This window comes from Canis lupus, chromosome 1, assembly GCF_011100685.1.
Source record: "Canis lupus familiaris isolate Mischka breed German Shepherd chromosome 1, alternate assembly UU_Cfam_GSD_1.0, whole genome shotgun sequence".
NCBI lineage: Eukaryota > Metazoa > Chordata > Mammalia > Carnivora > Canidae > Canis > Canis lupus.
The window spans coordinates 103,011,580-103,038,045 of NC_049222.1; the positions used below are offsets into that span (position 1 = coordinate 103,011,580).

The following is a 26,466-nucleotide window of genomic DNA, read 5'->3' on the forward strand; positions in this document are numbered from 1 at the left end:
AATGCTGTGAAGAAAATAAAACAGAGACTCGGGGATCCCCGGTGGCTCAGCGGTTTAGCGCCGCCTTCAGCCCAGGGCGTGATCCTGGATACCCGGGATCCAGTCCCACATCAGGCTCCCTGCATGGAGCCTGCTTCTCCCTCTGCCTGTGTCTCTGCCAATCTCTCTCTCCCTCTCTCTCTCTCTCTCTGTGTGTGTGTTTCTCATGAATAAATAAATAATATCTTTAAAAATATGTATCCTTAAAAAAAACAGAGACTCTACTGAGTGGCCGTTTAACATCAGGTGGCCAGGGAAAGCCTTGCATGACAAGGAGCTGTTGAAGCAAAAGTCTGGGGCTCCAGGCTGAGGAAACGGCACGTGCAAAGACCCTGAGGTGGCTGGAGCAGCGTGAGCAGGGCAAGTGGTAAGAGATGAGGTTAGAGGCTGACAAAAGCAGACAGGAATTGGGAGCAGTTTGGATTTTATTCCAAGATTGATGGGGAAGTTCTCAGCCCCATTTCCAAGCAGAGTCTAAATATTTCAAACAGCACGCAAAACACACACACACACACACACACACACACACACACACACACCACCCGAGGAGGCAGGTGCTGCACAGATGGGGCAACTGAGGCTGAGCGGGGTTGGGAGGATTTAAGTCCCCTTCCTGGAAAGTGCTTGGGCTTGGGTCTCGTGATAAATTTCTGTCTCCAGGCCACAAGGGCCAGCGTTCGAACCCCGAGTCTGCCTCTGCCCTGGGTACGCCCCCTCCTCTCTTTCTCGGCCTCATGGTCTCATCTCTACAATGAGGGTGGCCGGGACCCAACCTACCCGCCTGGAGGTCTCCGCACCCAGGGCGCCGCTCCGCCCCAGGCCCGCCACTCACACCCTTTCTGGCTCTCCATTGGTCAGACTCGCCGCCTTCCCGCCCCTCCCTCCGATGGGCCAATCACGTTCTCAGCACTGAAGGCGGGCCGGGCACCGCCCCTTCACGGAGGGCGAAGCAACTTCGCCTGTGGATTGGCCGGCTGCGGGGGCGGAGCAGAACCTGTTAAGCGCTGATTGGACGGTTCGGCCCCGGTGGGCGGACGCGGACGCCTGGGGGTGGGCCACGTGTCTCGACCCAGCAAATACTGTGACCCAGCCTTGGAACCCCGCGGGAGGACGTGAGCGGCGTTAAGTGCGGCTCCGTGAGGTGAGTGTCCCCTTGGTCTCTCCAGCGGAGAAGTGGGCCGGGCTGGAAGCCAGCGCCTTCCCGGTAAGCCCCCCCCACACCCCAGCGCTGCAGGGGGACCGACCTTCCTGCCTGCAAGTGGGGAAACTGAGGCTTAGCAGGCCGTCCAGGCCGAGGTGGCACAGCCAAGGGAAGGGCTCCTGCCCAACCCCTGAAGAATGGCCTGGCCAGAGACCCGAACCCGCCCACGGATCACGGCCGCCCTCTCTGCATCCCTGGCCTAGTTCTGCATCATCCCTGTGGAGTGGATGAGTTTGACCCCGATTTTCAGGCTCATACGGAACATGAAACTTGCCGAGGGTCGCACAACCTGCAGGGCTGCCCACCCCTCAGGTGCTAAGCAGCACCCCTCTTCCCCTTCTGCTGCCCCTCCTCTGCCGTGGCCTCAGACTCCCTCCACCCAGAACTCAGTTCTGTACCTTCTCACCACTCCCCCCAAGGCACCCCTAAATCAATCACCAACCCAGACCTCCTCACATGTGCACACGTGCATACACACACACACACACACACACACACACACGCACACCTCTCCAGGCCCCCTACTTAGTCCCTGGGACCTGCCACCCGTGCACCAGAAACCTAAAGATCTTCCTCTTCCCCACCTTCCACCACAGCCCTTTGCACCTGCCCCCTGAGCCTCTCCTCGCCGCTTGACCTGGAGCCCAGGCCTCACCCTTGCCCACTCGGACCCCAGCCCTGGTTTTCTTCCTGGCCTCCACCTCCAGTGCAGCCCCACAAAGGCCCCCATTTTATCTGATAATTTGAAAACTTTTTATAGAAGTATACTGCATATGCAGGAGAACCATAAAAATCACAAATGGGTAGCTCAAGTAACTTTTCACATAGCAAACACTTTGGTGTAAACAGAATGCAAATGCAGGGATCCCTGGGTGGCGCAGCGGTTTAGCGTCTGCCTTTGGCCCAGGGCGCGATCCTGGAGACCCGGGATCGAATCCCACGTCGGGCTCCCGGTGCATGGAGCCTGCTTCTCCCTCTGCCTGTGTCTCTGCCTCTCTCTCTCTCTCTGTGACTATCATAAGTAAATAAATAAAAAAATTTAAAAAAAAAAAAAAAGAATGCAAATGCAGAAGCAGAACATTTCCCCCATCCCAGAAGCCCACCCTCCCGGGATCCCTTCTTCACTGCCACCCAAGGATAACCATTCATTCATAGTTTGACTGCCACAGATTGGATTTGCTGGGTTCCCACCTTATATAAGTATCTCACTATATTGTAGTTAATACGGACCAGACCATCACATGTTGTCCAAAATTCAAAAGGAATAGAACAGTACACAGTGAAAATAAAATTTCCTTCATACCTGGCCCCTCAGTGACCTGCTCTCCTGTCTGAAGTACCTGCTCTATCTGTGCCTACCAAAGACAGCAAATAGAGAGAGGAGCGGTACACTGGCTCACTCTCATCTGATTGGGGCACAGATGGAACCGCTGCTATATGCACTTTTCTGCTTCATTTCACTGCTAACATTTCTTAATTGCGTTCCATACTGTTACCTAAACAGCTTCTTGTCATTTTTCCTGGCTGCAAAGAATTCCATGGTGTAGGTATACCATAACTTATGTAACCAGTACCCCAACTGTAGATGTTTATGTTTATTTCTAGTCCTTTGCTCCGTGGAAGAGTCCCAGGATGAGTGAGCTGGAAGTCCGGTGGTGAATAACCTCGTGTCATCTCACATGTGTGTTTGCAGGGCAAATACTTAGGAGTGAGTTTTCTGGGTCACAGGGTTCATATAACTCTAATTTTGAGAGATGTGGCCACACATGCTTCCCTAAGGGTTGTTGCAATCTACTCCCCGACCACTGTGAAGGGGAGAGGAGATCCTTGTTGCTCCACACATGGGTCATAGGCTTTCAGCCAATAGAGCCCTGATGTGACCCTGCCCCTCCCTCTCCTGAAGACTTAAAAGATGGAAGTGAGAAGAGCACCCTAGCTGGAGGGATCCATCCTGCCAAAGGTTTTCAGGTGCAACCTGATTGGCCAAGGCTGGAATGGCCCCAGCACCTTGAGGGAAACTTATATTTTAGTCCTGAGGTCAGAGAAGCTTGCAGTGGGTGTGGGCCGAGACAGGGAAGTAACAGAATCTGCTTTGTGTTTTCAGAAAGATCTCTCTCTCTCTCTCTCCTTCTATCTCTCTCCCTCTACCTCCTTGGGGTGAATTTTGTACCCTGCCAAGATAGATCAGGTTCCCTAGAAATCCCAGCACCAATCACAGATGTAATTATGTGATTAACTGATTCAGCGTGTTTTTTTGTTTTTTTTGTTTTTTTGTTTGTAGGAGCTTCCATTCCATTTTGGTTTTAAATAAAATTCCCATAGCATAAAACGTCCCGTTATGACCATCCATTAGTTTTTACATTTTAGATATGTTGCCCATAGAAAATGTTTCGTACAGAAGATGTGCTCATTTGAAAGAATCAGCATAAACACTGTGTGCTCCTCACCCAACCTCCAGACCTCCCCCCGTGTTAACCCTTTGGGTCTTCAAGGTCTCCTGTGTCGCAGCTAAATTAACAAGTGAATGAGTGAGCACTCAGGGGATGGGAGCTGCTTGCAGAAGCCAGGCCAGAACTGGAAGCAATACTGAGGACCTAAGGACTCAAGCCTCCGGGGCCGAGGGCTGGGGACATGCTGAGACTCAGAGGCAGGGCCCCAGGTTGCTGGAGATGGAGGCACTCTGACTGGGAGGCTTGCTGTCTTCTAGTCCTGCAGGACCTTGAGCAAGTCGTGGGCCTTCTGGGTCTTAGCTGCCTCGCACCCTCCCGCCCCCCATAAAAGTGGCTCTGCCAGCCCAGCCCCTTCTTTTCTTTTTTTTTTTTTTTAAGATTTTATTTATTTATTCATGAGACACACACACACACAGAGGCAGAGACACAGGCAGAGGGAGAAGCAGGCTCCATGCAGGGACCCCGACGTAGGACTCCATCCTGGGTCTCCAGGATCATGCCCTAGGCCAAAGGTGGAGCTAAATCGCTGAGCCACCCGGGCTGCCCTCTTTTTTTTTTTTTTTTTAAACAGGGCTAAAGTACACATAATGAAATTTACCATTTCAACCATTTTTAAGCATACCATTAAGTGGCCATTACATACATTCATGATATTGCCCAACCGTGGTCACCATCTAGTTCCAGAATGTGTTCATCACCCCAGATGGAACCTCTGCATGCATTAAGGGGTCAGTCCTTGTTGCACCCGGGCCCTGCCGCCCTGCCCCCCTGCCCCAGCAGCCAGGCTGCTTCCTGCCTCTGGACTCAAACCCTATAAATGCGCTCCCACAGCGTATGGCCTTCAGTGGCTGGCCTCTCTGACTGAGCACAATGTTTTTGAGGCTCATCTGTGATGTAGCTTTTAGCAGTGCTTCATTCCCTTCTACGGATGGGTTATATTCCCCTGTGCAGGGACACCTGCCTCTTTGTCTGGGACCCACAGGGACACGCCCCTGTGCTTTATACACACAGGTAAACTGACTTTCAAAGGCTGAGTGGGGGGAACAGAGGTGAAGGTGCTCAGAGCACTGTCACTTCACCCAGAGCCCTTGGGTCCTGAAATGTGGCAGGAGAGAGGGTGACCTTGAGGAAGGAAAATGTTCCCCAGGGCTCTGGGAGAGGGAAGATGGGAGCACCAGAGTGGTCAAGGTCAGAGAAGGCTTTCTGGGAAATGACCTCCCAGTAGAGTAGGACACAGTAATGAAGAAATGGATTCCAGGCCTGGAGAACTGCACGCACGAAGGCCTGCAGGTGGGAGGACACCGGTTTCCCAAGCACTGTGTGGGGTCCCCCTGGATAGGCAGAAAAAGCCCCCTGCCCTCAGCACCTCTGCCCATCTCCAGGACATGGCAACTATGAGGTCCAACCTGGGCCGAGTCCTCCCTGGATCATCCATCCTGTTCCTGTGTGACATGCAGGAGAAGTTCCGCCATATCGCATACTTTCCCCAGATTGTCTCTGTGGCTGCCCGCATGCTCAAGGTATGCCCCTCCTCCCTCAGACCCAGGAGTCCAAGCCCCCAGCCCCTCCTCCCTCAGACCCAGGAGTCCAGGCCCCAGCCCCTCCTCCTTCAGACCCCAGAGTCCAGGCCCCCAGCCCCATCCTCCCTCAGACCCAGATTCTGACCCCACAAACCACCCCCCTCAGGCTCAGGCCTTTGTCCCCCTTCCATGGCACAGGTGGCCAGGCTGCTGGAGGTACCAGCTGTGCTGACAGAGCAGTACCCAGAAGGCCTGGGCCCCACAGTCCCTGAGCTGGGGGCTCAAGGCCTGCGGCCAGTGGCCAAAACTTGCTTCAGCATGGTGCCTGCAGTGCAAAAGGAGCTGGAATCACGGCCCCAGCTGTGTTCTGTGCTCCTCTGTGGCATTGAGACACAGGCCTGCATCCTGGTGAGACCCCCACCTCTCCCCATCCTTCCCTGACCCCGAATCCTGTATCCTGGTAGGACCCCATTCCTGACCTGGGACCTTCATCCTTACTCAGGACCCCTGTCTACCTGGTGCTTCCATCCTCCCTAGGATCCTCTTGTAACTCAGGGGCCTCCTTACCTGACCTGAGCCCCTGTCCTCCCCATCCCAGCTCCCCAGTCCCTCACCCCATACCTGTTCTTGTCTGGGGTTGGCCTTGACATTTCTATGCCCCTAGAACACCACCTTGGACCTCTTGGACCGGGGGCTGCAGGTCCATGTGGTGGTGGATGGCTGCTCTTCTCGCAGGTGAGAGGGTCCTATCCTGCTGAGGGTGGGTGCATGTGAGGTACAGTTGGGGTGCCCATGAAGAACCAGGGAGTAGGATCCCTGATGAGTTGGCCAGGTATCTGTGTGTCCAGGCCGAGGCATTGACAACCACCTCCCCCCCACAGCCAGGTGGACAGGCTGGTGGCCCTGGCCCGGATGCGACAAAGTGGCGCCTTCCTCTCCACCAGCGAAGGGCTGATTCTGCAGCTTGTGGGTGATGCCGCCCACCCCCAGTTTAAGGAGGTACTGGCCCCCCACGCCCCACCCGACCTCCCTTGCTCCCTTTCCAGCAACCACCACATACTGATTGACAGAATACATCTGGGAACACAGCAGGCTGCCACCTCCAGGCAGGCTAAGTTTTAAGTTCCATGAAAGAAGCTGTCTGATGGCCAGGAGGACAAGAGAGAAAGAGAAAGCCGGGCAGGGGGATGGGACTGGGAGGGCTGGGGCACAGAAAAGGGGTGTTGGTGGGGTGCTATGGGAGGCCTCCCAGGCTGACAGGCAAGTCTGGCAGAGGCCTGTAGATGGCAGCCCTGTGACCCTGCTCTCTGCCTCTTCCTCCAGTCTCTGCACCACCACCTGTGGCTTTCCAAGTACCCAGGTCTCACTGGGTAGCCCCAGCTCATTCCCACCACGGGCCGTTAGTTAGGGCAGCAGGATGTGCCCAGCCCTCTGAGGTCTGCCCCCCTCCCCCATCAGTTCAGTTCTGTTGAGCATTTATTAAGCACCTGTTATGGGCTAGGCACTGTGGCAAGTCCATGGGCAACAGCAAAAGACAATCTGTATTCGGTTACACACTGTAGCCAGAAGCTGCAAGGGAATGTTCAGAGTGTGTGAGAGATAATTTGGAGGCTCACAGCACAGAGGTCCTGCCCCAGCGGTGGCCTTGAAGTAGGACGGGCAGCCAGACATCCAAAAAGCGTTCCTGGCAGAAGGAACAGCTAGGGCAGAGGCCTGGAGGTGGGGCTGAACTTGACTTATTCTGAGAACCAGAGCAGGGCATGCTGAGCCCTCGGTGAGTGTGGGAGGAGGGGAGGCAGAGGAGCTAGAGCCCTGTCTTCTCAAAGATTTGGGTTTGGTCCTGGGTGGCCCATGGATATGGGCGGGTGGCAGGAAGAAGGGAGACCAGAGTGGAGGCAGTGGGGGTGCACTTTGCTTATTTTTTGGGAGCCGAGCACAGTGGGGCCTGCTGACAGTGTGGGGCTTTGGGAGAAGGCAGCCCCAGAGAGGGGGCTGGAACATCGGTGCTCCCGTGGTCTACTGACTGGGGGTTGGCCATCAGTGTGAGAGGTCAGGTGTTAACCCATGTCTAAGAGGCAGTTAGATCAATGAGTCGAGTTGAGGGGGATGGGAAAGGTGAGAATACTTAAGTAGGAGCTGGTACAGACAAGAAGCTCCAGGACAGGGCCTTCATGGTAAGCCAGCCAAGTGGACCAAGATGGCAGGTGATCAGGGGCTCACCCAGACGGCCATAGCGAAAGGGAGGCCCAAGGAGAAGTTTTGAGAAGAGGGAGTGGTTGGCTTGACCAGTTGCTGCTAAGAGGGCAGAGCAGATGAAAATGGAGAAATGCCCCTTAGAATCTGTCCTGGAGATGGGCCCTCTTGACCCTTCTGAACCCTCCTCTTCCGCCTACAGATTCAGAAGATCATCAAGGAGCCCGCCCCTGACAGCGGGCTGCTGGGCCTCTTCCAAGGCCAGAACCCCCTCTTCCGCTGAACTCCTCACCCTGAAGGCCACCTCCTGCCATCGGGACCTTCATGGAATCAGTTGGCCCCCATCCTTGGCCCCCAAGAGTGGTGCAGTCCACCGGGAGCACCACCCCCTCGGGAGGGGAGGTGGAATGCTCCCTTGCCATTGGGCCAAAGCGCCGGAAATGCAAATAAAGCTCCTGGAAGCTGGGTGGCAGTTGGCTGAGCAGAGCTGGGGGCGGGGCTCGGCCCCGGGCCACTTCACGAGGCGGGAGGGGTGGGGGGTGGAGTGTTACGGGGGAGGGGGCGGGGGGGGGAGGACCCGGACTCGCAGAATAAACATTGATGTGGCTGTGGACCGAACCATTCTTGGGTTTGGGGGGTGTCCCGGGGGCGGGTGAGGGCCGCGGGTCGGAGGAAGAGGGGTCCCCGAAGGTGGGGAGGGGGCGGTGCCTCTTCTCCGCTCCCCAGGGGCGCGAGGCACAGGTTGACTGGCGGGCCACATCTGCACCGAAGCCGGCGCGCATCTGCAGCTGCATGGACCGGAGCAGCCGCCGGGCCGCACGCCCAGCACGCCGCCGGCCGCCCCCCACCGGCGCGCACACGCCCAGCCGCTTGGCTCACAGACACACGCTTGCTCTGTCTCCCCGGCCGGGCCGGCCCCCCACGCCGCCGCCACCCCCGACTCCCCAAGGGTCCCGCATCCGGAAAGTGAGGTGAGCGCGACCGCACCCCGTTGCGGAGGGGGATACTGGGGGACTGGGGACCTGAGGATGGGAGAAAGGAAGAGACAGGCATGCGGATGAACGGACGAATGGTTGGGAAGGACAGCCGGCTTCATCTGAGTGGCTCTTGCCCCCCTAAGACGCAAGAGCCTGGGGACCCACACGGGGGTTCCCAGAATTCTGCAGCCCCTGTGAAGACCCGGGAGCCAGGACCCTGCGGAGCTCCCCGTCAAGGCCACTCAGCCTCTTAAGATTTGCGGTCCTTGCCCTCCCCCAACCTAGGGGACCTAAGAAGACCACCTCTGAATCCCCCAGAGACCCAGGCGTCAGAGCTCTCATGTAGTCCGCCCCCACTGGGGAATCTGCATCTCCCACCCCCACCCCCGCCAATCCTGGAATCCCAGACCCCTCCCAGAAGGCCCAGTCCCCGGAACCCGGCTTCAGAGCGCTCAGCACCCCCTATCCCCAGGGACCTAGGAGTCCCATCCTCCCCCCTCCTGCAGGAGCCCGCGGGACCGGGCGTCAGCGCCCCCAGCCCCCGCCTTCCGGATCCAGGTGTCCCCCCTCCTCACCCCCCAGCCTGATGCTTCGCGTCTCGGAGGCCGCGCTCGCGTTGCCATGGCAACAGGAGTCTATTTTGTGCTGGGAACACACAGCTCCCACTGCAGCGCCCCCCCATCCCGCCCCTCCAACCAGGGCCTGAGAGTAGGGGGACTGGGGGGAGATACAGAGACACTCAGGCAGAGATCTGTAGATAGCAGACCTGGGAAATAGACATACAGACAAAGAGTCAGAGAGGTAGGAGAGATGGGGATTTGGGGAGTGGAGGGAACACAGGCAGGATGTAGAGACGGAGACATACGGGGCAAAGGGAAGAAGGGAAATGTTGGCACCCAGAAAACTGAGACTCAGAGAACGGGACAGCCCTGGGTGGGGAGGGGAGCAGAGACTGGGGGACGCAGAGAAGTGATGAGACATGGAGAGAGACACAGGCTAAGAGGACCGTGACCCAGAGCAGATCCCGTTAGAGATGAGAGGCCTCCTCCGGGAGGAGGAGTGGACCCGAAGATGCAGAGGACCCCCCCGCCCTTAGTCAGAGAGGCACGGGAGACCGTAAGACCTGGGGAGGGGGCGGGGCGCAGGGACCTAGTCCCTGGGCCGCCTGGGGGGGGAGGGTCCTTGTCCCTGTGTTCCCGCCCCCATCCGGACCCCTCCCCTTCTCCAAGAGCCTGCTCCACCAGCCAGGTAAACCTACATCCTCTCCTCCTCTTGCCTGCTTTCCACATCCCTACCTCAAACCAACCCCTCAACCCCAGATATTCCTAGGATCCACTCCCTTTGCATGCCACCTGGACCCCACCTGTTCCCAGCCTCTGTCTCTGTCTCTCTGTCTCTGTCTCTCTACCCACCATGCACTCTCAGCCCCCCTCTGCCACCACCTGCAAATACCCCTCCAAGCCCCAGTTCCGGAGGTCGATCTTCTGACTCTTTCTGGGTCTTAGCCCTCTGTGAGTTTCCATCTCCTCTCTCTCTCCCTCTCTCTCAGCTTCTTGATCTCAGCTCCAGCTCTCTGCCCCACTCTCTCTGTGTCACTCTTTCCCTCTCCTTGAGTCTCTCTCCTTGAGTCTCTCTCCTCTCTCTGGGCCTCCTCTCCCCTCCCCCCCCACCAGCCTCCCAAGACCCTCTCCCTGTCCCTCCTCCTCTGTCCTGCTCCATCTCTCATTCTCTTCTCCTTACATCTCAGGAGGCTGCTCACCTGGCCCCACCCAGCCAACCTCACCCTGGCCCCTGGCCCCCACCAGCAGGGTCTGGAGGGGACACTGGGGCAGGATGTGGAGTGCGGGGCACGGTGTTATGCAGGTGCTGTGAGGTCCCCAGGAACCCAGGGACCTGGCAGGCCTGCTCTGGAAACCCCTCTCACGTTGAATCCCCTGATCTCTGCCTGTGTGTCTCTCAGGTCCTAGGCAGGGCAGGGGCACAGCCAGACCTCCAGCCCTGAGCTGCTGAGCATGCCTGGTGCAGGAAGGGAGGAGACTGGGGTGAAGGGCCCCCTCTTCTCCAGCTGTGGGGGAGGAAAGTGCCTGTGTGTAAGGGGGTGCGGGAGGGCTGTGTCTGTGTGTGTGGGGTGTCACATGGATGCTTCCAGATTTCACCACTTGGTGAGGGTGTGTGTGCACATGTATGTGTGCACCCACGAGGTTGCATGACTGTGGGCTGTGATGTATATGATTGTGTGTCCGTGTAGAGCTGGCTTGGGCAGGTCTCTGGTTGTATACTGGAGCTATCTGTAGTCCCGGTGTGTCACAATGTCTGAGATTCTGTTTGGGTCTTGTGTACTGTATGTGGAAATGCCCAGAAACGCATAGCTGTGTGTCCACATGGAGGTGTGTGTGTCTGTGTGCTGTGAAGAGGCTACAGGTGTGCCACCAGGATGACATTGGGTGTCCTTGTGTCTGGCACACTGTGTGGGTGTCCTGTGTCCTCTGTCATTGTGTGTATATGTTGTGTGTCTATGTGCTGTTTTGTGTGAGGTAAGGGCAGAATCGGTCCCCCTGTATACTTGTGTCTGGACAGGCCACTGTGTCCCTCAGCGTGTGTCTACTTCCCTTCAGGAGGTGTAAGGCAGGGGCAGGAGGCTATGGGTCCCTCCACTGGTAGAGGTGCCGGGTGTGTGTGTGCATTGTGTCTGGGTGCATTGCAGTTTTGAGCAGATGTATGCTACAGCCCCCCACCCCCACTCCCAGGGTTGTCAATGGCCTGGGGTTGTGTCTCCCTGGGCATGTATGTGCAGTTGGAGGGGACAATAAGACTCTGTTAGCAGAGGGAAGAATTGTGCCCATGAAGCTCAGCCGGAGGCTTGGCACAGAATAGGGACTGAGTGGGCAAACTGCTAGTCCATACAGCGCCTTTATGGCAATGAGACAAAGGTAACCCCCTGGCCCAACGTAGCTCCCCTGCATCTATGGTTTGGCAGGCAGATGGCAACCTTGTGTGAGTTCTAAAGGATGCCCCTTCCCCCAGATGGATGCAGTCCCACCAGTACGCCTTAAGGAGTGGAGCCTGGCTGGATTCCAGCCTCTCAACCAGATCTCCTTGTGCAGTGCACAACCTGCCCTACCATGTGTGGCAGCTCTCAATGAATGAAAAAATCCACATCACTGCATGCATGTGGATTCACTGATGAAAGGTGTGTGTCTGTGTGCATGTCAACCCACATTTCCCTGCATGGGATAGTTTCTACAGGTGACAGTGCCCTGAGACCTGAGTTCAGAGCCCAGCTCCAATGCTTGGGCACTGTAATGTTTAGGCAAACAATGGAACCACAGTGTTTTCATCTGAAGTGTGTGTATGTGTGTGAGAGAGACACAGAGAGAAGACCCACATCTCACACTTCCTTTCAACATTCATCCATGCAATAAATATTTATAGGACACCTCCTGTGGCAGGCACGGATGCCAGGTGCTGTGGACACCATGGGAAACAAGCTGGACAAAACTGTCTGTTTTTACAGAGTTTATAGTCTACTAGGGGAGCTAAGTAACCACACATACAATGTGGCAAAGTAGAGATGGGACCTAGGAAAAGACAAGGGTGAGGCCCAGGGCGGCCAGGGGTGCTGTTTTAGGACAGGACAGGGAAGGCTCAGTGAGATGACCTGTGAGGGTCACCTGAAGGAAGGAAGGGGGAACCAGACCATATTCACAACAAGGGGAGGTGCCAGGTAAAAGGAACAACAGAGGCAAAGGCAGGAAGAAGGGACCCTCTTGGCCATGGGACCTGGAAAGGCATGAAGGAACCGGGAAGGGAGAAGGCTTTCCGTGTCGTTCTAGGTGTGTCAGGCAGCCAGCAGGTGATTTCAACAGGGGATGGCTTGATGCCATCTGACCTATGGTTTGTTTCTTAAAATTGTGGCAAAATATGGGATGCCTGAGTGGCTCAGCAGTTGAGTGTCTGCCTTTGGCTCAGGGCATGATCCTGGAGTTCTGGGATCGAGTTCCACAACGGGCTCTCTGCCTGCTTCTTTCTCTGCCTATGTCTCTGCCTTCTCTGTGTCTCTCATGAATAAATAAATAAAATCTTTAAAAACATTGTGGCAAAATACACCTAACTTAAAATGTACTATTTTAGCTATTTTTAAACCTTTTTTAAGTGTACGGTTTGGTGATACTTAGGACATCTGTGGTGTTGTGCAACCATCACCGCTATTTTTTTTTAAAGATTTTATTTATTTATTCATGATAGACACACAGAGAGAGACAGAGACGCAGGCAGAGGGAGAAGCAGGCTCCATGCAGGGAGCCCGATGTGGGACTCGATCCCGGGTCTCCAGGATCACGCCCCGGGCGAAGACAGGCGCTTAAACCACTGAGCCACCCAGGCTGCCCCCATCACCGCTATCTAATGCAGGATACTTTCATCACCCCCAAAGCAGTCACCCCCCATTCTTCCCCTCCCCCAGCTCCAGGCAACCAGTGACAGTTGTCTGGCTTTATAGATCTGACCACTGTGGATACTTCATATAAATGGGATCATTCAGTAGATCACCTTCTGTGTCTGGCTTCCCTGACCTATCAGTTCTTCATTCCTCCTTAAAGCTGAATAAGATTTTGTCTGAATAGACCACGTTGTGTTTATCTGTTCCTCTGTTGGGGGGGATGGGGGGGCACTTTGGCGATGTTATGAATGCTTGTGTATAAGTTTTCATGTGAACATATGTTCCAGTTCTTTGGGGGGCAGACACCTAGGAGTGGAATTGCCAGCTCATGTGATAACTCTGTTTACCTTTTGAGGAACCACCAAACGACTGTCCACAGTATGGGCTAAACCGCTTCTTTTTTTTTTTTTTTCTAAAGATTTTGTTTATTTATTTATTTTTAAAGATTTTATTTATTTATTCATGAGAGACACAGAGAGGCAGGCAGAGACATAGGCAGAGGAAGAAGCAGGTTCCATGCAGGGAGCCCGACGTGGGACTCTATCCTGGGTCTCCAGGGTCATGCCCTGGGCCGAAGGCAGAGGCTTAATGGACCGAGCCACTCAGGTGCCCATGGGCTAAGCCGCTCATAAGATGCCTATTAAACACCAAGTCGGATGTTGTAGCCTGGAGTGCAGGGCTGCAGCTGGAGCTAAAAGGCAACTTGAGGGGCAGCCCAGGTGGCTCAGCAGTTTAGCGCCTGCCTTCGGCCCAGGGCTTGATCCTGGAGACCTGGGATCGAGTCCTGCATCGGGTTCCCTGCATGGAGCCTGCTTCTCCCTCTGCCCCTCTCTCTCTCACTCTGTGTCTCTCATGAATAAATAAAATCTTTAAAAAAATAAAAGGCAACTTGAGGTCGCAGGCCAGAGAGGGGCCAGCTGGCTGAGGAGCAGGGAGCCTGAGCTCTCCCCATCCCAGCCCCTACAACTTCTGGTGGTAACAGTGTGGTCTCCAGATACACACACCCTCCATGGAAAGGAGCAAATAAAAGTTATACCTCTTGATACTTGTTCCACCAGTTCTATCCTCCCTCCCATCCCCTCATGCTGCTTTCATATAGCCATGACTTCCTTCAAGATTTCTTAATATTTATTCACAACAGTGTTAAACATGCACCACCCTGGCTTGATCTGTGCACTTGCCCTCCCCGCTGCCAGGACGAAAGTCCCATAGAGGCAAAGACCCCAAACCCCAGGGCTCAGTCACCGACCGCTCCATCCTCATGGCTCAGTTCCTGCAGCCTTGGCATCTGCGCTGCTGCACCGCTTCTGGTAGACACCGCTGGACTGGCCGGCCCCTTCAGGTCCCTCCCTCTGCCACCTGCCCCAGGGTCCTGCTGGGGTCCCACGCTGCCCACCACCCTCCGCCCACCGCCAGCAGCGGCTGCAGCCAACACTTGCCCAGCACGTGTGCACAGTCTGCCGCTCAGCAACAGGCCAGGTTGCTCCAGGCTCCTGGAAGAGGCTAACCCCGCTCATCCTCATCGCCACCCCCTGATAACCATCCTTACCCCCACTTTACACATGGGGAAACTGAGGCATGAGAAACCTAGATGAGAGCCTATGCAGTCAGGCAGCTGGCACACGGTGGAGCTCTGTCACCCTGCCTGTCTTGCTGTGGGCTGAGACACTTCAGACCTGCCCCTGTGAGAATGTGTGTGTGTGTTCCTTATGTGTGCATCTGTGTGTCTATGTGTGTGAGAGAGAGACAGAGACAGAGAGGGCGGAGGGGACAGAAGGGGAGAGGGACAGAGGCAGAAGCTTGAGACCCATGGACTATCAGACCTAAATAAAAGAGAAATCAGTCTTTGGGACCACTGAGGACCTGGCAGGTCCCAGCCAGCAGTTCTCACCTGTGCCCCCAGGGGGACATCTGGCAATGCCTGGGGATATGTTACGCTGTCACCATGTAAAGAATGGGAATTCTGGCACCGGGTGGCTGCACACAGGACCGGTGCAACCAGAGTAGTGCCCGGGAGAGAAGCCCTGCACTACCTAGTTCCACGGCCTGGGCTGTCAGCTTAAGTTCTCAACTCCCAATCTCTCTCTCCCACCCCACCGCCCACACCTCCCTCTCCCCTTCCCCATCTCCCTCGCTCCTCCCCTGTCGCCCACCCCACATCTGCCTCCATTCCTTCCCCCATCTCTCTGACCCACCACCCCTCCTCCCTGCCCCTCCACCCCTACGCTCCCACGTCCGCAGTTCTCACCGCCCTCCTTTACGCCGCCTCCTCACATCACATCTTGGCTCTGGTTTGTCCATCCTTTACTTGTGCTCACCCCTCTGATATCTCCGCCGACCTTCCCAACCTTTCCTGCCGCATTAATCGCACACCTTGATCGGTTCCGCGTCTGCCGTCATCATGTCCATCCTCCCCGGCGGCGTCCCGGCTCATTTCCGTCTCCCCCGCGCATCCCGTCCCCTGCCCTGTGGGACTGCTGACTTTGGGCCCGTGCCTCTCCCCCTCCATGCATCTCTTCGGGCTCCCGGTGCTCGTTTTTCCCCACCCTTCTATCTTCCCTCGGCTCGCCCTCCTCTTCCCGTCCGGCCACCCATGCCCACGTTTCTGCACCTCCAGCCATCTCTCTCTCACGCACCGCCCCCCGCCCCGGCCTTGCTTCTCCCCGCAGCCTGACGGCTCGGTCTGACCTGCGCGCCCCATGCCGTCCCTCCTGCTCCTCGGGACACTCCTGCTCCTGGCCTCGACCGCCCGCCCGGCCGGGGCGCGCCCGTCCAACGCCACAAGCGCCGAGCCCCCGGGCCCGCTGCCCGCCCTGCTGGCGCACCTGCGGCGCCTGACCGGGGCGCTGACGGGTGGTGGGGGCGCGGCGGGCCCGGGCGCCAACGGCACCAGGACCAGCGCCCAGAGCGGGACAGGCGCGGCGGCCCGGGCGCCCCCTCCCGCCGAGCTCTGCCACGGCTACTACGATGTCATGGGCCAGTACGACGCCACCTTCAACTGCAGCACGGGCTCCTACCGCTTCTGCTGTGGGACCTGCCACTACCGCTTCTGCTGCGAGCACCGCCACATGCGCCTGGCGCAGGCCTCCTGCTCCAACTACGACACGCCGCGCTGGGCCACCACGCCACCGCCGCTGGCCGGGGGCGTCGGGGGTGCTGGGGGCGCGGGCGGGGGGCCCGGGCCCGGCCAGGCTGGGTGGCTAGAAGGGGGGCGGGCGGGGGGGGCGGGGGGGCGCGGGGGCGAGGGCCCCGGGGGCAGCACGGCCTACGTGGTGTGCGGGGTCATCAGCTTCGCCCTGGCGGTGGGCGTCGGCGCCAAAGTGGCCTTCAGCAAGGCGTCCCGAGCGCCCAGGGCGCATCGGGAGATCAACGTGCCCAGGTATGTGAGCGCCGGGGCCCTGGCGGGTGGGGCCTGGGGACCGGGCCTGGGCAGTGGGAGGTGGGGCCATCTGGTGAGGGCGTGGCTACGGGGTGCGGGCTTGTTCCCAGACGCAGCTGGCAGCCCAGTGAGCCTGGGAGCCAAAGCCTAGGGAGTCGGGCGGGCCCTAAGAATAGATGCGACAGCACGGGCCTGGCTGCTGAGTGACGGGTGAGGCGCAGGCCTTCATTCACCAAATTATTTCTTGAGCACTTTCTGTGGGTCAGGAGCTAGGGATACAGCAGTTATAAAACAAGGTCCCTTTAAAAAAAGGGGGGTGGGGATCCCTGGGTGGCTCAGCGGTTTAGCGCCAGCCTTTGGCCCAGGGAGCGATCCTGGAGTCCCCGGATCGAGTCCCCGGATTGAGTCCCGGGATCGAGTCCCATGTCGGGCTCCCAGCATGGAGCCTGTTTTTCCCTCTGCCTGTGTCTCTGCCTCTCTCTCTCTCTCTCTATGCCTATCATAAATAAATAAATAAATAAATAAATAAATAAATAAATAAATAAATAAATAAATAAATCTTAAAAAAAAAAACAGGGTCCCTGCTCTGCTGGGTAAATCCGACTTCCAACCCCCGGGCTGCTGCCTGCGGTCTGTGTGACCCAGGGCCTGTTCCTTGGTTTGCTTGCCTGTACGATGGAGCTAATAATTGTTCCCCATGCATTCAGACTGTAATGTCGAGTCTTGGCACACGGTAAACCCTCAATAAATGCTGGCTACCGTTATCTTTAAATGTTGGTGGTGGAGAGAGTAAGCAAGCAACCACATAGGCAATATAATGTTAGGTATTGATAACCACTGTGAAGAAAATAAAACAGCATAACAGGTAGAGAGTGGGGGCTGATGGTGTTTGATGTGAAGTGGTCAGGAAAGGCCCCTCGAGCAGAGACGGGAAGGGAAGGAGCAAGCCAGACAGGTATCTGTGTGAAAGGCATTCCAGGCAGAGGGAACAGCACGCAGAAGAACACCATGCGAGTACTTGCAGTACAATGAAGGGGGGAGCAAGGTGGGAAAAGAAGCCTGCGCTCTCCCTCTCCTTGCCCGCACCCCTGTCCCCAGGCCGCTGACCTTTGCTCTGCCACCCCTAGGGCTCTGGTGGACATTCTGAGGCATCAGGCGGGGCCTGGGACCCGCCCAGACCGGGCACGAAGCAGCTCCTTGACGCCGGGGGTCGGGGGCCCCGACAGCATACCCCCGAGAACGCCCAAGAACCTCTACAACACGGTGAAGCCCTCCAATCTCGGTGAGTGGGACCTGGGAGTCCGGGCTGCCCCTGCGGCCTCTGACCACGCCCACCAACCCTGCGGCTCCGCCCTCTCAGAATAGCCCCACCTCCTGCTGCCCAGGCCCCGCCCCCACCCCACCCTCCCGCCTCTGCCTGCTCTGAACCATTCCCGCCCAGACTCGTCACAGGGCCATGCTGAGGGGCACCACAGCGAGTCACGCCCCTCCCTGCCCTCCTGTGAACCCCCTGGCTGGGTGCTGTGGATGCCACGGTGATGTAAATTTAGGCATTCTCAGCTCCTGCACTTGAGAAAGTGTCAGAGCTCCCAACAGCCAAGCTCACAAGAAGTCCCTAAGAGTTGAATTAGAATGTGTCCAGACAGCCTGGATTTGAGTCCTAGTTCTGCCACTGCTGACCTGGGGCCTCAGGGTCCTCGCCCATAAAGCCAGAAGCAAAACAGCACTCACCTCACAGAGTTATTGTGAAGGTCAAATGCTGGAATGCTGAGAGCAATGACTCCCACAGACAAAGCACCATATAAATACTAGTGCCATATAAAACATAAATCTTATATTTTATGACGGGTTCATCAAGGCAGAAGTCCAGGGAGCTATAACAGGTTTGAGGAGGAGAAAGACTTCCCCCAGGAAATGCTGTTTGAGCAGTGGCCTGGAGGGTGAGGGGTTTCCTTGGGCCAACAGAGCTCTGGGCGGCTGAAGCAGTTTGTGAGGCCAGTGAGAGGGTGGGCAGATGCCTCAAGAAGGGCTTGAGCACAAGGCTGGGCTGAGGAGCTCTGCCTTTGTCCTGACAGCAATGGGGAGCCATGGAGGAATTTAGACCAAGGGAGCAACGACGTCAGGAGTGAGTGGAAGAGTGACTTTTCTGGAACCCATGTGAAGGGGGAGAGATGAGAGGAAGGCCAGATGGTAATCTTGGCTGTACAGGACAAGGCCTGAACTGGGGTCAGAAACGGAGGGGAAGAGATGGATCTGAATAGTAGTACTAAGGAAGAGACATTTGAGGTGGATCTTGAGGGATGAGTAGGAGTTCTTGAGGCAAAGGAGGGGAAGAAGGAATTCAAGGCTGAGAGAATAGCATAACAGCATATGCAATGTCCCTGTGGCAAGGCACCAGTGGGGGCCAAGTAAGCCTAAAACACCTATCCTGGCTTAGATTTTTGTCCTGTGGGTGATAGCCAGACATGAAAAGCATTTGCAGCAGCAGGGGAGCAGGGGCGGAGGCAAGTGTGGGTACCAGGAGAATTATCGTGGGGTGGGGGGGGCTGATCTTTAAGATCTTGACTAAGGGGCTGGCCACATGGCCAGAAGGCTGAATGGTGCAAGAGGGGGAGACAGGCCAGAGCAGAGATTCAGGAGGTAGGAGGGATCAGAGTGGAAACCCTTCCACAAGAGCAGGACAGCAGCTCCAGCTGGGGGCGGGCAACAGCAGTGACACCATTCCCCTCTTGGTCTCCACAGATAGTATGCACAACTACCTACACCTCAACGTCAACAGCCCCAAGCACCATGCTGCCACGATGGGTATGGACCAGGGCTGGTGGTGGGGAGGACAGGGCTTCTTTCCTTCCCTGCGTTGTATTGATCCTGAGCTGGGGGCCCAGGACAGAGCAGGCCTGAGGCCCTGTGAGCCCTGACCTCCCAGGTTGGCCAGGTAACCACAATAGCCTCAGTTTCCAGTTTGGACCCCAGAGGTGGTCATCTTTCTCCCATCTGGGTTGGTGGGAAGATGCATGGAATGGACTGCCCCTCCATTCTGGGTCCAGGCACCCGATGGGAGCTGAGCAAGGGGCAGTTGCCTCTCTTCCCATGACGTGACCCGCCTCCCCAGCAATGAGCCTGTCTCCTGAGGTGGGGAAATGAGTACAGACAGGTATCCTGGCCTGCTGGCGCTCTGAGGGGCCAGGACCCCGGGCTTCCACTCCCTGAGGGCTTGGGGCTGGAACTGCCAGGTCTGAGGGAGGAGGGGCTGGACTGACCCCTGCCCTGCCCCTCTTGCCCCAGACTGGCGTGCTGCTCCACCGCCCAGCCCCTCCTTGCACTACTCCACCCTCTCCTGCTCCCGGTCCTTCCACAATCTCTCACACCTGCCCCCATCCTATGAGGCCGCTGTGAAATCCGAGCTGAACCGCTACTCATCCCTCAAGAGACTGGGTGAGTCCCAGGAAGGGAAGGGGCACAGGTAATGGGGTGGGGTGGGGTATAGGGACAGGGTCTGAGTTCAGAACCATGGAGACTGGCCCAACTGATTAAAAATGCAGATTCATGGCCTCCTAAGATCTGTTGTATTCATCAGGACCCGTATTTACAATGAACAGAAATACAACTTAAGGAAAAAAAAAAAAAAAAGGACACCTGGGTGATTTAGTGGTTGAGCATCTATCTGCCTTCAGCTCAGGTCATGATCCTCAGGGAACTGGGATTGAGTCCCACATCAGGTTTCCCACAGGGAGCCTGCTTCTCCCTCTACCTATGTCTCTGCCTCTCTCTGTCTCTCATTAATAAATAAATAAAATCTTTTTAAAAAATGCTCTTTAGGGGCTCCTGGGTGGCTTAGTCAGTTAAGTGTCTGCCTTTGATTCAGGTCATAATCCCAAGGTCCTGGGATCCAGTCCCACATTGGGCTCCCTGTTCAGTGGGGAGTCTGCTTCTCCCTCTGCCTCTGCCACTCCCCCTGCTTGTGCTTGCTCTCTCTCTCTCTGTCAAATAAATCTTTTTGTTAAAAGATTTTATTTATTTATCCATGAGAGAGAGAGAGAGAGAGAGAGAGAGGCAGAGACACAGGCAGAGGGAGAAGCAGGCACAATGCAGGGAGCCCGATGTGGGACTCAATCCCGGATCTTGGGATCATGCCCTGAGCCAAAGGCAGATGCTCAACTGCTGAGCCACACAGCCGTCCCTCTGGCAAATAAATTTTTAAAATATTTTTTTAAATGCTTTTTATATTATGACCCATGAGACGCATGTGTGTATGTATCTTTTTTAATTAAAGGAAAACTTTAAAACTTATTATGAGCATTTTCAAACATACCCAACATTAGAGGAAATTGTAAAATGAATCCCCATGTTCCCATCACTCAGCCTCATTTTGTTAAATCTATACTCCCTTCACCCCAGTTTTTGGTGGATTCTTTCTTTCTTTTTTTTTTTTTTTTTTTTACTTTTTAAAAAAGATTTATTTATTTTTAGAGAGAGAGGGAGAGTGGGGAGGGGTAGAGGGAGGGAGGATAGAGAATCTCAAGCAGACTCTTGGCTCAGAGTGGAGCCAACGTGGTCCCATGACCCTCAGATCACGACCTGAGCAGAAGCCAAGATTTGGACATTCAGGCCACCCCTTTGATGGATTATTTTAAAACAAACCCTAGGTATTGTCACTGCATCCATTAATATTTCAATAACACAAACAAAACTGAAATAAAAAACTTTATGAACTAGTACTCACCCGTATTCCCCTATTATATGGATGCTTTCTTTTTTACATAACTTTTAAAAATCTTTTTCCCCACCACCATCTCCTTAATCTTTTTTATTTTTATTTTTATTTTTTTTAATTTTTATTTTTTTAATATTTTATTTATTCACGAGAGACACAGAGAAAGAGAGAGAGGCAGAGACACAGGCAAAGGGAAAATCAGGCTCCATGCAGGGAGCCTGACCTGGGACTCGATCCGGGTCTCCAGGATCACACCCTGGGCTGTAGGTGGCGCTAAACCGCTGAGCCACCCAGGCTGCCTGCCTTAATCTTTTTTTTTTTTTTTTTAATTTAAGTAATCTCTGCACCTAATGTGGTGCTCAAACTAATGGCCTAGAGATGAAGACTCAGATGCTTAGCTAGCAAGGCGCTCCTATGTGGATGCTTTCTGATAATTTTTTATTCTATTGCATTTCAAAATGCCAGTCACCATCCACAACACTGACTCCATAATCCATGAGTAGGTCACCTCTCTAAATTGGAAAAAAAGGAAGTCCCCCTCATCTACCGGCCCACCATTGTGTGGGAGGCCTAGGAATCTGCATTTTGGTTACATAGCTAGCCTGATGGTTTTGACTGACCAAAGTTTGGGACGCAGTCACCCGTGCCTGGGCTACTGACCAGGACATTCCGGTGATGCCTGGGGTCGTCGTGCGCATGGGAGGTACGGAAGCCAGGGGATGGGAGAGGTTCTAGGCTGGCTGGGGACTTACCTCTATAGCTTTGTCCCCTCTTCCCCCAGCTGAGAAGGATCTGGATGAAGCCTACCTGAAGCGCCGGCACCTGGCGGAAATGCCCCGCGGGACACTGCCCCTGCATGCCCTTCGGCGACCCGGCACGGGGGGCGGCTACCGCATGGATGCCTGGGGCGGCCCAGAAGAGCTGGGCCTGGCGCCCGCGCCCAACCCGCGGCGAGTCATGTCCCAGGAGCACCTGCTGGGCGACGGAGGCCGGGCGCGCTACGAATTCACCCTGCCGCGCGCGCGCCTGGTGTCGCAGGAGCACCTGCTCCTGTCGTCGCCCGAGGCCCTGCGCCAGAGCCGGGAGCATCTGCTGTCCCCCCCTCGGAGCCCCGCGCTGCCCCCAGAGCCTGCCGCCCGCGCCAGCCTGGCCGCGTCCCACTCCAACTTGCTGCTAGGACCCGGGGGCCCCCCCACGCCGCTGCACGGGCTGCCCCCACCGCCCGGCCTGCACGCGCACCACCACCGAGGCCTGCACGGCTCCCCGCAGCCGGCCTGGATGTCGGACGCCGGTGGGGGAGGGGGCACGCTGGCGCGCAGGCCGCCCTTCCAGCGCCAGGGCACGCTGGAGCAACTGCAGTTCATCCCCGGCCACCACCTTCCGCAACACCTGCGCACCGCCAGCAAGAATGAGGTGACTGTCTGAAGCCAGGCCCAGGGAAGCTTGGGGGGCTGAGGCCTCGCCGGGCCCCCATCCCAGACTGAATCCCCCAACACACTCCAGGGGCCTAGGACCCAGGATCAGCCTGTGGGCAGGGGGCTGCCCCCAAGGACACTGCTGTGGATGAAATCATCACTGGAGACCAAATCTCCTTCTGGGATGTCATGGTAGATAAGATCCCTCCTCCTATGTCGCTGTTTGAGGCAAGGCCTCTTTCCCATGACGTTATCACAGAGGAAGAGCCCTGCCTGTGAGGTCATCACTAGTGAAAATGTCTGTGTTCTGTGATGTCATCACAGGGACAAAACCTTCCCATGAATCTATCAGAGAGGAATAGGCCTGCCCCTGAGGCCATCACTAGAGGCCATGTCTATGTTCCATGAAGTCATCACAGACTTTCTCCCTGTGATGTCACAGCAGAAGACAATGCCTTGTCCTGTGACATCATCCTGAGAGACAAAGATTCCTTCCTGTGAATGTCCTTGCAGAGACGAGTCTCACCCTTATGATGTCATCTCCGGCACCAAAGGCCTCTTTTGACATCATTATCAGGAAAATATTTTCTTCCAGAGAAGATGTCTTTGTCTATAGGGTTGTCACTACAGACAAAGCCATCTTCCTGGGATACATCGCAGGGGAAACGCCTTGCCAACTGTGTCCTCCCTATACATAAGACCTTTCCAGGACACTGTCACAGGGACTCTGCCTCCTTCCTGTGATGCCATCTCCAGAGAAGGTGCCTTGCCCTATGACATGATCAGAGGGACTGTGCCTCTTCCCATGATGTCATCACCAGGGATGACAGCCCACTTCTGGGACACCTCCAGGATGAGGCCCCTTCTGCAATATTGCCACTGGACTCTGCCTGCTCCGGGGTGATGCTGTAAGACTCCTCCACTGCTGCTGCCGTATCATGAGCAGGCAGGGTCTGCCCAGAATCCATGGCCACCCTGGAGTCACCAGAGAAAGTGCTCTGACCTGAGAAGTTGTCTGAGGGGTGTCATTACTGGGGACACAGCCCCATCTGGAGAGGTCTCCACCAGAGATGATGGTCTGACTGTAGGTTGTTGGCAGTGGGCCCCAACTGAGGTTCTGTCTCAATGCTGTGATGTTGTCACCATAGACACTGCCCAGAGTTTCTGCCTTGTCCTGCCGTGACTTAACTTGGTCACTCCTTTCCCTGACACCAGGGACATGCCCTGCAGGATCCCCACCAGATCCTTCCTCTAAAGAGTGGTTGGGCCTCAGATCCCACCCCTGTGCAGTGATGTCACCTCCTGTGTGTGACTCCTGGAGGACAGGACTCCCAGACTGCCTTCTGCTCCACTCTGGCCCACCAACCTCCCAGAGTCCTGGGACTTATAGTGGCCCAAAGGCTGGTGTCACTTCTTTCTGCCATAACTAGAGACATCATCACCTCTGTCAACAAGCTCCTAGCTTCCTGTTGGGGGTGAGGTGGGATGGGGCTGGATGGGGTGTGCCCACTATTGATTTTGCTGATGATATCATCAGTACCATAAGACTTTCACCACTCATGATGGCATTGTACCTGGGGTCAAATGCTAACCATGCCTGATGATGACATCATTTCCCAGGATTCCCTATGACCTATAGTGTCCTCATCTCCCAGGATCTACCACAACCATTGTATCATCATCCTCTAGGATCCACCATGACATATTATGTCATTACCTTCCAGAATCCTCTATGGCTGATGGTAACATCTTCTATCAGGATCCACTAATACTGATGATGCCACCATTTCCCATAGTCCCCAATAATTGTGGTGTCATCACCTCTTAGGATCCACTTCAATCATAACTTCATCACCTCCCAGGATCCACTTCAACCATGGTGTCATCACCTCCCAGGATCCACTTCAATAATGATGTCATCCCCTCCCAGGATCCACTTCAACCATGATAGCATCACTTCCCAGGATCCACTTTAACCATGATGTCATCACCTCCCAGGATCCTCTTCCACCATTATGTCATCACCTCCCAGGATCCACTTCAACCATGGTCTCATCACTTCCCAGGACCCACTTCAACCATGGTGTCATCATCTACCAGGATCCACCATAACCATAGCATCATCATTTCCTAGGACCCATGACATCAAAATATGTCATCATTTACTACTAGGATCCACTTCAACCTTGCATCATCATCTTGATGGCCAAGTACTACAATGACTGTATTTTGAATGTTTTCTGGGGTCCCATGGCACCTATAATTTCTCTTAAGGGGAACTAGCACAATACACACCATTTTCCCACTCCGTATAAATGGAATAGGGTGGGGACCCATCTGATGACATCATCTTTAGTTTGCCCCTTCTTAATGATGTCACTGCCTCCCTCCTGACTTGAGCTGATGCCTTCATCAACCCCACCACAGACCTGGTCTTGGCCAGACCCCATCATCCCTCTGGTGAGGGCACCCAGGCCTCTCCTGATAACGCACAGCCCTTCACCCAACCATCTGATCGGTGACAGGGTCAACACAGAAAACTTCTCATCGTGGGTGAGGAGGGCAGGGTCGGGGGGGAGCTTTACAGTCCTCTGGTGATATCACTGCCCCTATTACCTGGACCCCCACCCAAAACAGCACACCACTGGCTCGGGCCAAACTCTCCTCAGAGACCGCATGGGCTGGGTGGACAGCTGCTGACCTCCCTGGGGCCTTCAGTCACATCTTCCGCTGGCCTGGTCCTGGAGCAGACACATCTGGAGGACCATGGCCACTGCCAGCGCCACGGGGGGCGGTGCTCTGCATCATTTCAAGATGGTGGAGAACCAGGTTCTCTCCTTATCTCCCCCTCACACACCAGGGAGCCTCCAGGGGTTTTGGGGATTCCTCAACACCCAATGCACAATTTGCCCTAATTCTCTTTGTATATAGCCATGTTGCTGGGGGGCGGCCATTCCCCCACTCTTAAAGGGCTACACACCCCCTCCCCAGCCCCCAAGGCAAGGTGAGGGGGCCTCTTCTCCCTCCTCTGGGCCGTCCCCCTCCCTCCTCTGCCTTCCCCCACCCCAAATACCGGCACCTCAGCTCATCCTTACTCAACAGGAGCCTGGGGCAGATGACTAGCCCTCAGTTCTCACCACATGAAGAAAATGGGGAGCTAGCCCACCCTACCTGGGCCCCAGTGCCAATTTTTCCACTCCATGCTTTTAGCTGCTCCTGTGGGTTCGCCCTCGTCCCTCCCAGGGCTTCCCTGTGCCCTGTGCCCCTCAGCCGACTGTGACATCCCCAGAGAGGAGCCAGCTTGAGCGCCTGCCCTATTTCAGACCCCCTTCCCTCTGCTCTCCATCCCCATTGAGCACTCAGCTTTCTCCAGCCCCTGCAATATAGGAGTGTGGGGCCTTTCAGCTTTTGTATGCCCCCCTCGAAGCACTGTCTCCTGGCCTAGATTCCAGGTATCTTGTTCCCCTCACCCCACTCACTCTGCCACAGGCTGCCTGACATTGAGGCCTTGGCCTCTGATCTCAAATAAGCCATAGTGGGGAGAGGTCTCAAGGGGCTGAGGAAGCAGGCTCATCCTGCCTGATCCACCTCCATGCTTCCAGAGCTGGGACCTAGCCATCTGAGTCTTCCACCTCCTGAAAATGCACATGCGCACACTCACACACATTCTCCCCCACCCCAACTTGCAGGGGAGGAGTGGAGGAGGGGTGCAGAGAGGAGATAAACAGTTCTGGACCAGAAGACTCTCCACAGCTTCTTTATCCCTCCCCCTCATTGCTCAACACCAGACCCTGCCCCCAGTCCCTTGGTGAGGACAGTGGCCAAATGGCAACTTGTTTTTTTTTTTTTTTTTTTTTGAATAAACAGATGTTTCCTGAGCCTGGGTCTCAAGGTTTACTATCGGGAAGAAATGGGTTTCCACCTCTGTGTTTATGTCACCGGGGAGTCCCCTGCGTGGATGAGGTGGGGAGAGGCATCTAGGAATGAGTCTGTCACCACACTAGGGGGCAGGGACAGAGGGTGGCTGCATGGTGCCTTTATGTCCCTGGCATCTTCCTAAGAAAGCCTCTTCCCTCCATGCATTTAAGCATTTGTTTGCACTTACTTCTATTTGAGTCCTTTGGTGGAGTATCATTGAGG

At 55.6% G+C, this 26,466-nt stretch overlaps 2 protein-coding genes across 8 annotated transcripts; both read left to right on the forward strand.

The window, feature by feature from the left end:
* Positions 1-1,022: 1,022 nt before the first annotated feature.
* On the forward strand, positions 1,023-7,869 carry ISOC2 (isochorismatase domain containing 2). 7 transcript variants are annotated; one of them, XM_038527748.1, is made up of 7 exons: positions 1,117-1,180; positions 2,846-2,921; positions 5,073-5,210; positions 5,409-5,618; positions 5,875-5,945; positions 6,092-6,209; positions 7,606-7,869. In XM_038527748.1, exons 3-7 carry the CDS (start codon positions 5,076-5,078, stop codon positions 7,684-7,686), a joined length of 615 nt encoding a protein of 204 aa, XP_038383676.1. In that variant the 5' UTR covers positions 1,117-1,180; positions 2,846-2,921; positions 5,073-5,075; the 3' UTR covers positions 7,687-7,869. The 7 variants fall into 7 exon arrangements, with proteins under 7 accessions (XP_038383678.1, XP_038383672.1, XP_038383674.1 ...); XM_038527745.1 differs by having other exon boundaries at positions 1,129-1,180; positions 2,846-2,948; XM_038527749.1 differs by lacking the exon at positions 1,117-1,180 and adding an exon at positions 1,208-1,243.
* A 376-nt stretch (positions 7,870-8,245) lies between these two features.
* SHISA7 (shisa family member 7) lies at positions 8,246-26,191 on the forward strand. Its single transcript, XM_038527751.1, has 6 exons — positions 8,246-8,374; positions 15,488-16,197; positions 17,325-17,479; positions 18,940-19,002; positions 19,483-19,632; positions 21,693-26,191. The coding sequence occupies exons 2-6, from the start codon at positions 15,518-15,520 to the stop codon at positions 22,334-22,336; spliced, it is 1,692 nt and encodes a 563-aa protein (XP_038383679.1). The 5' UTR covers positions 8,246-8,374; positions 15,488-15,517; the 3' UTR covers positions 22,337-26,191.
* The last annotated feature ends 275 nt before the right edge of the window (positions 26,192-26,466 follow it).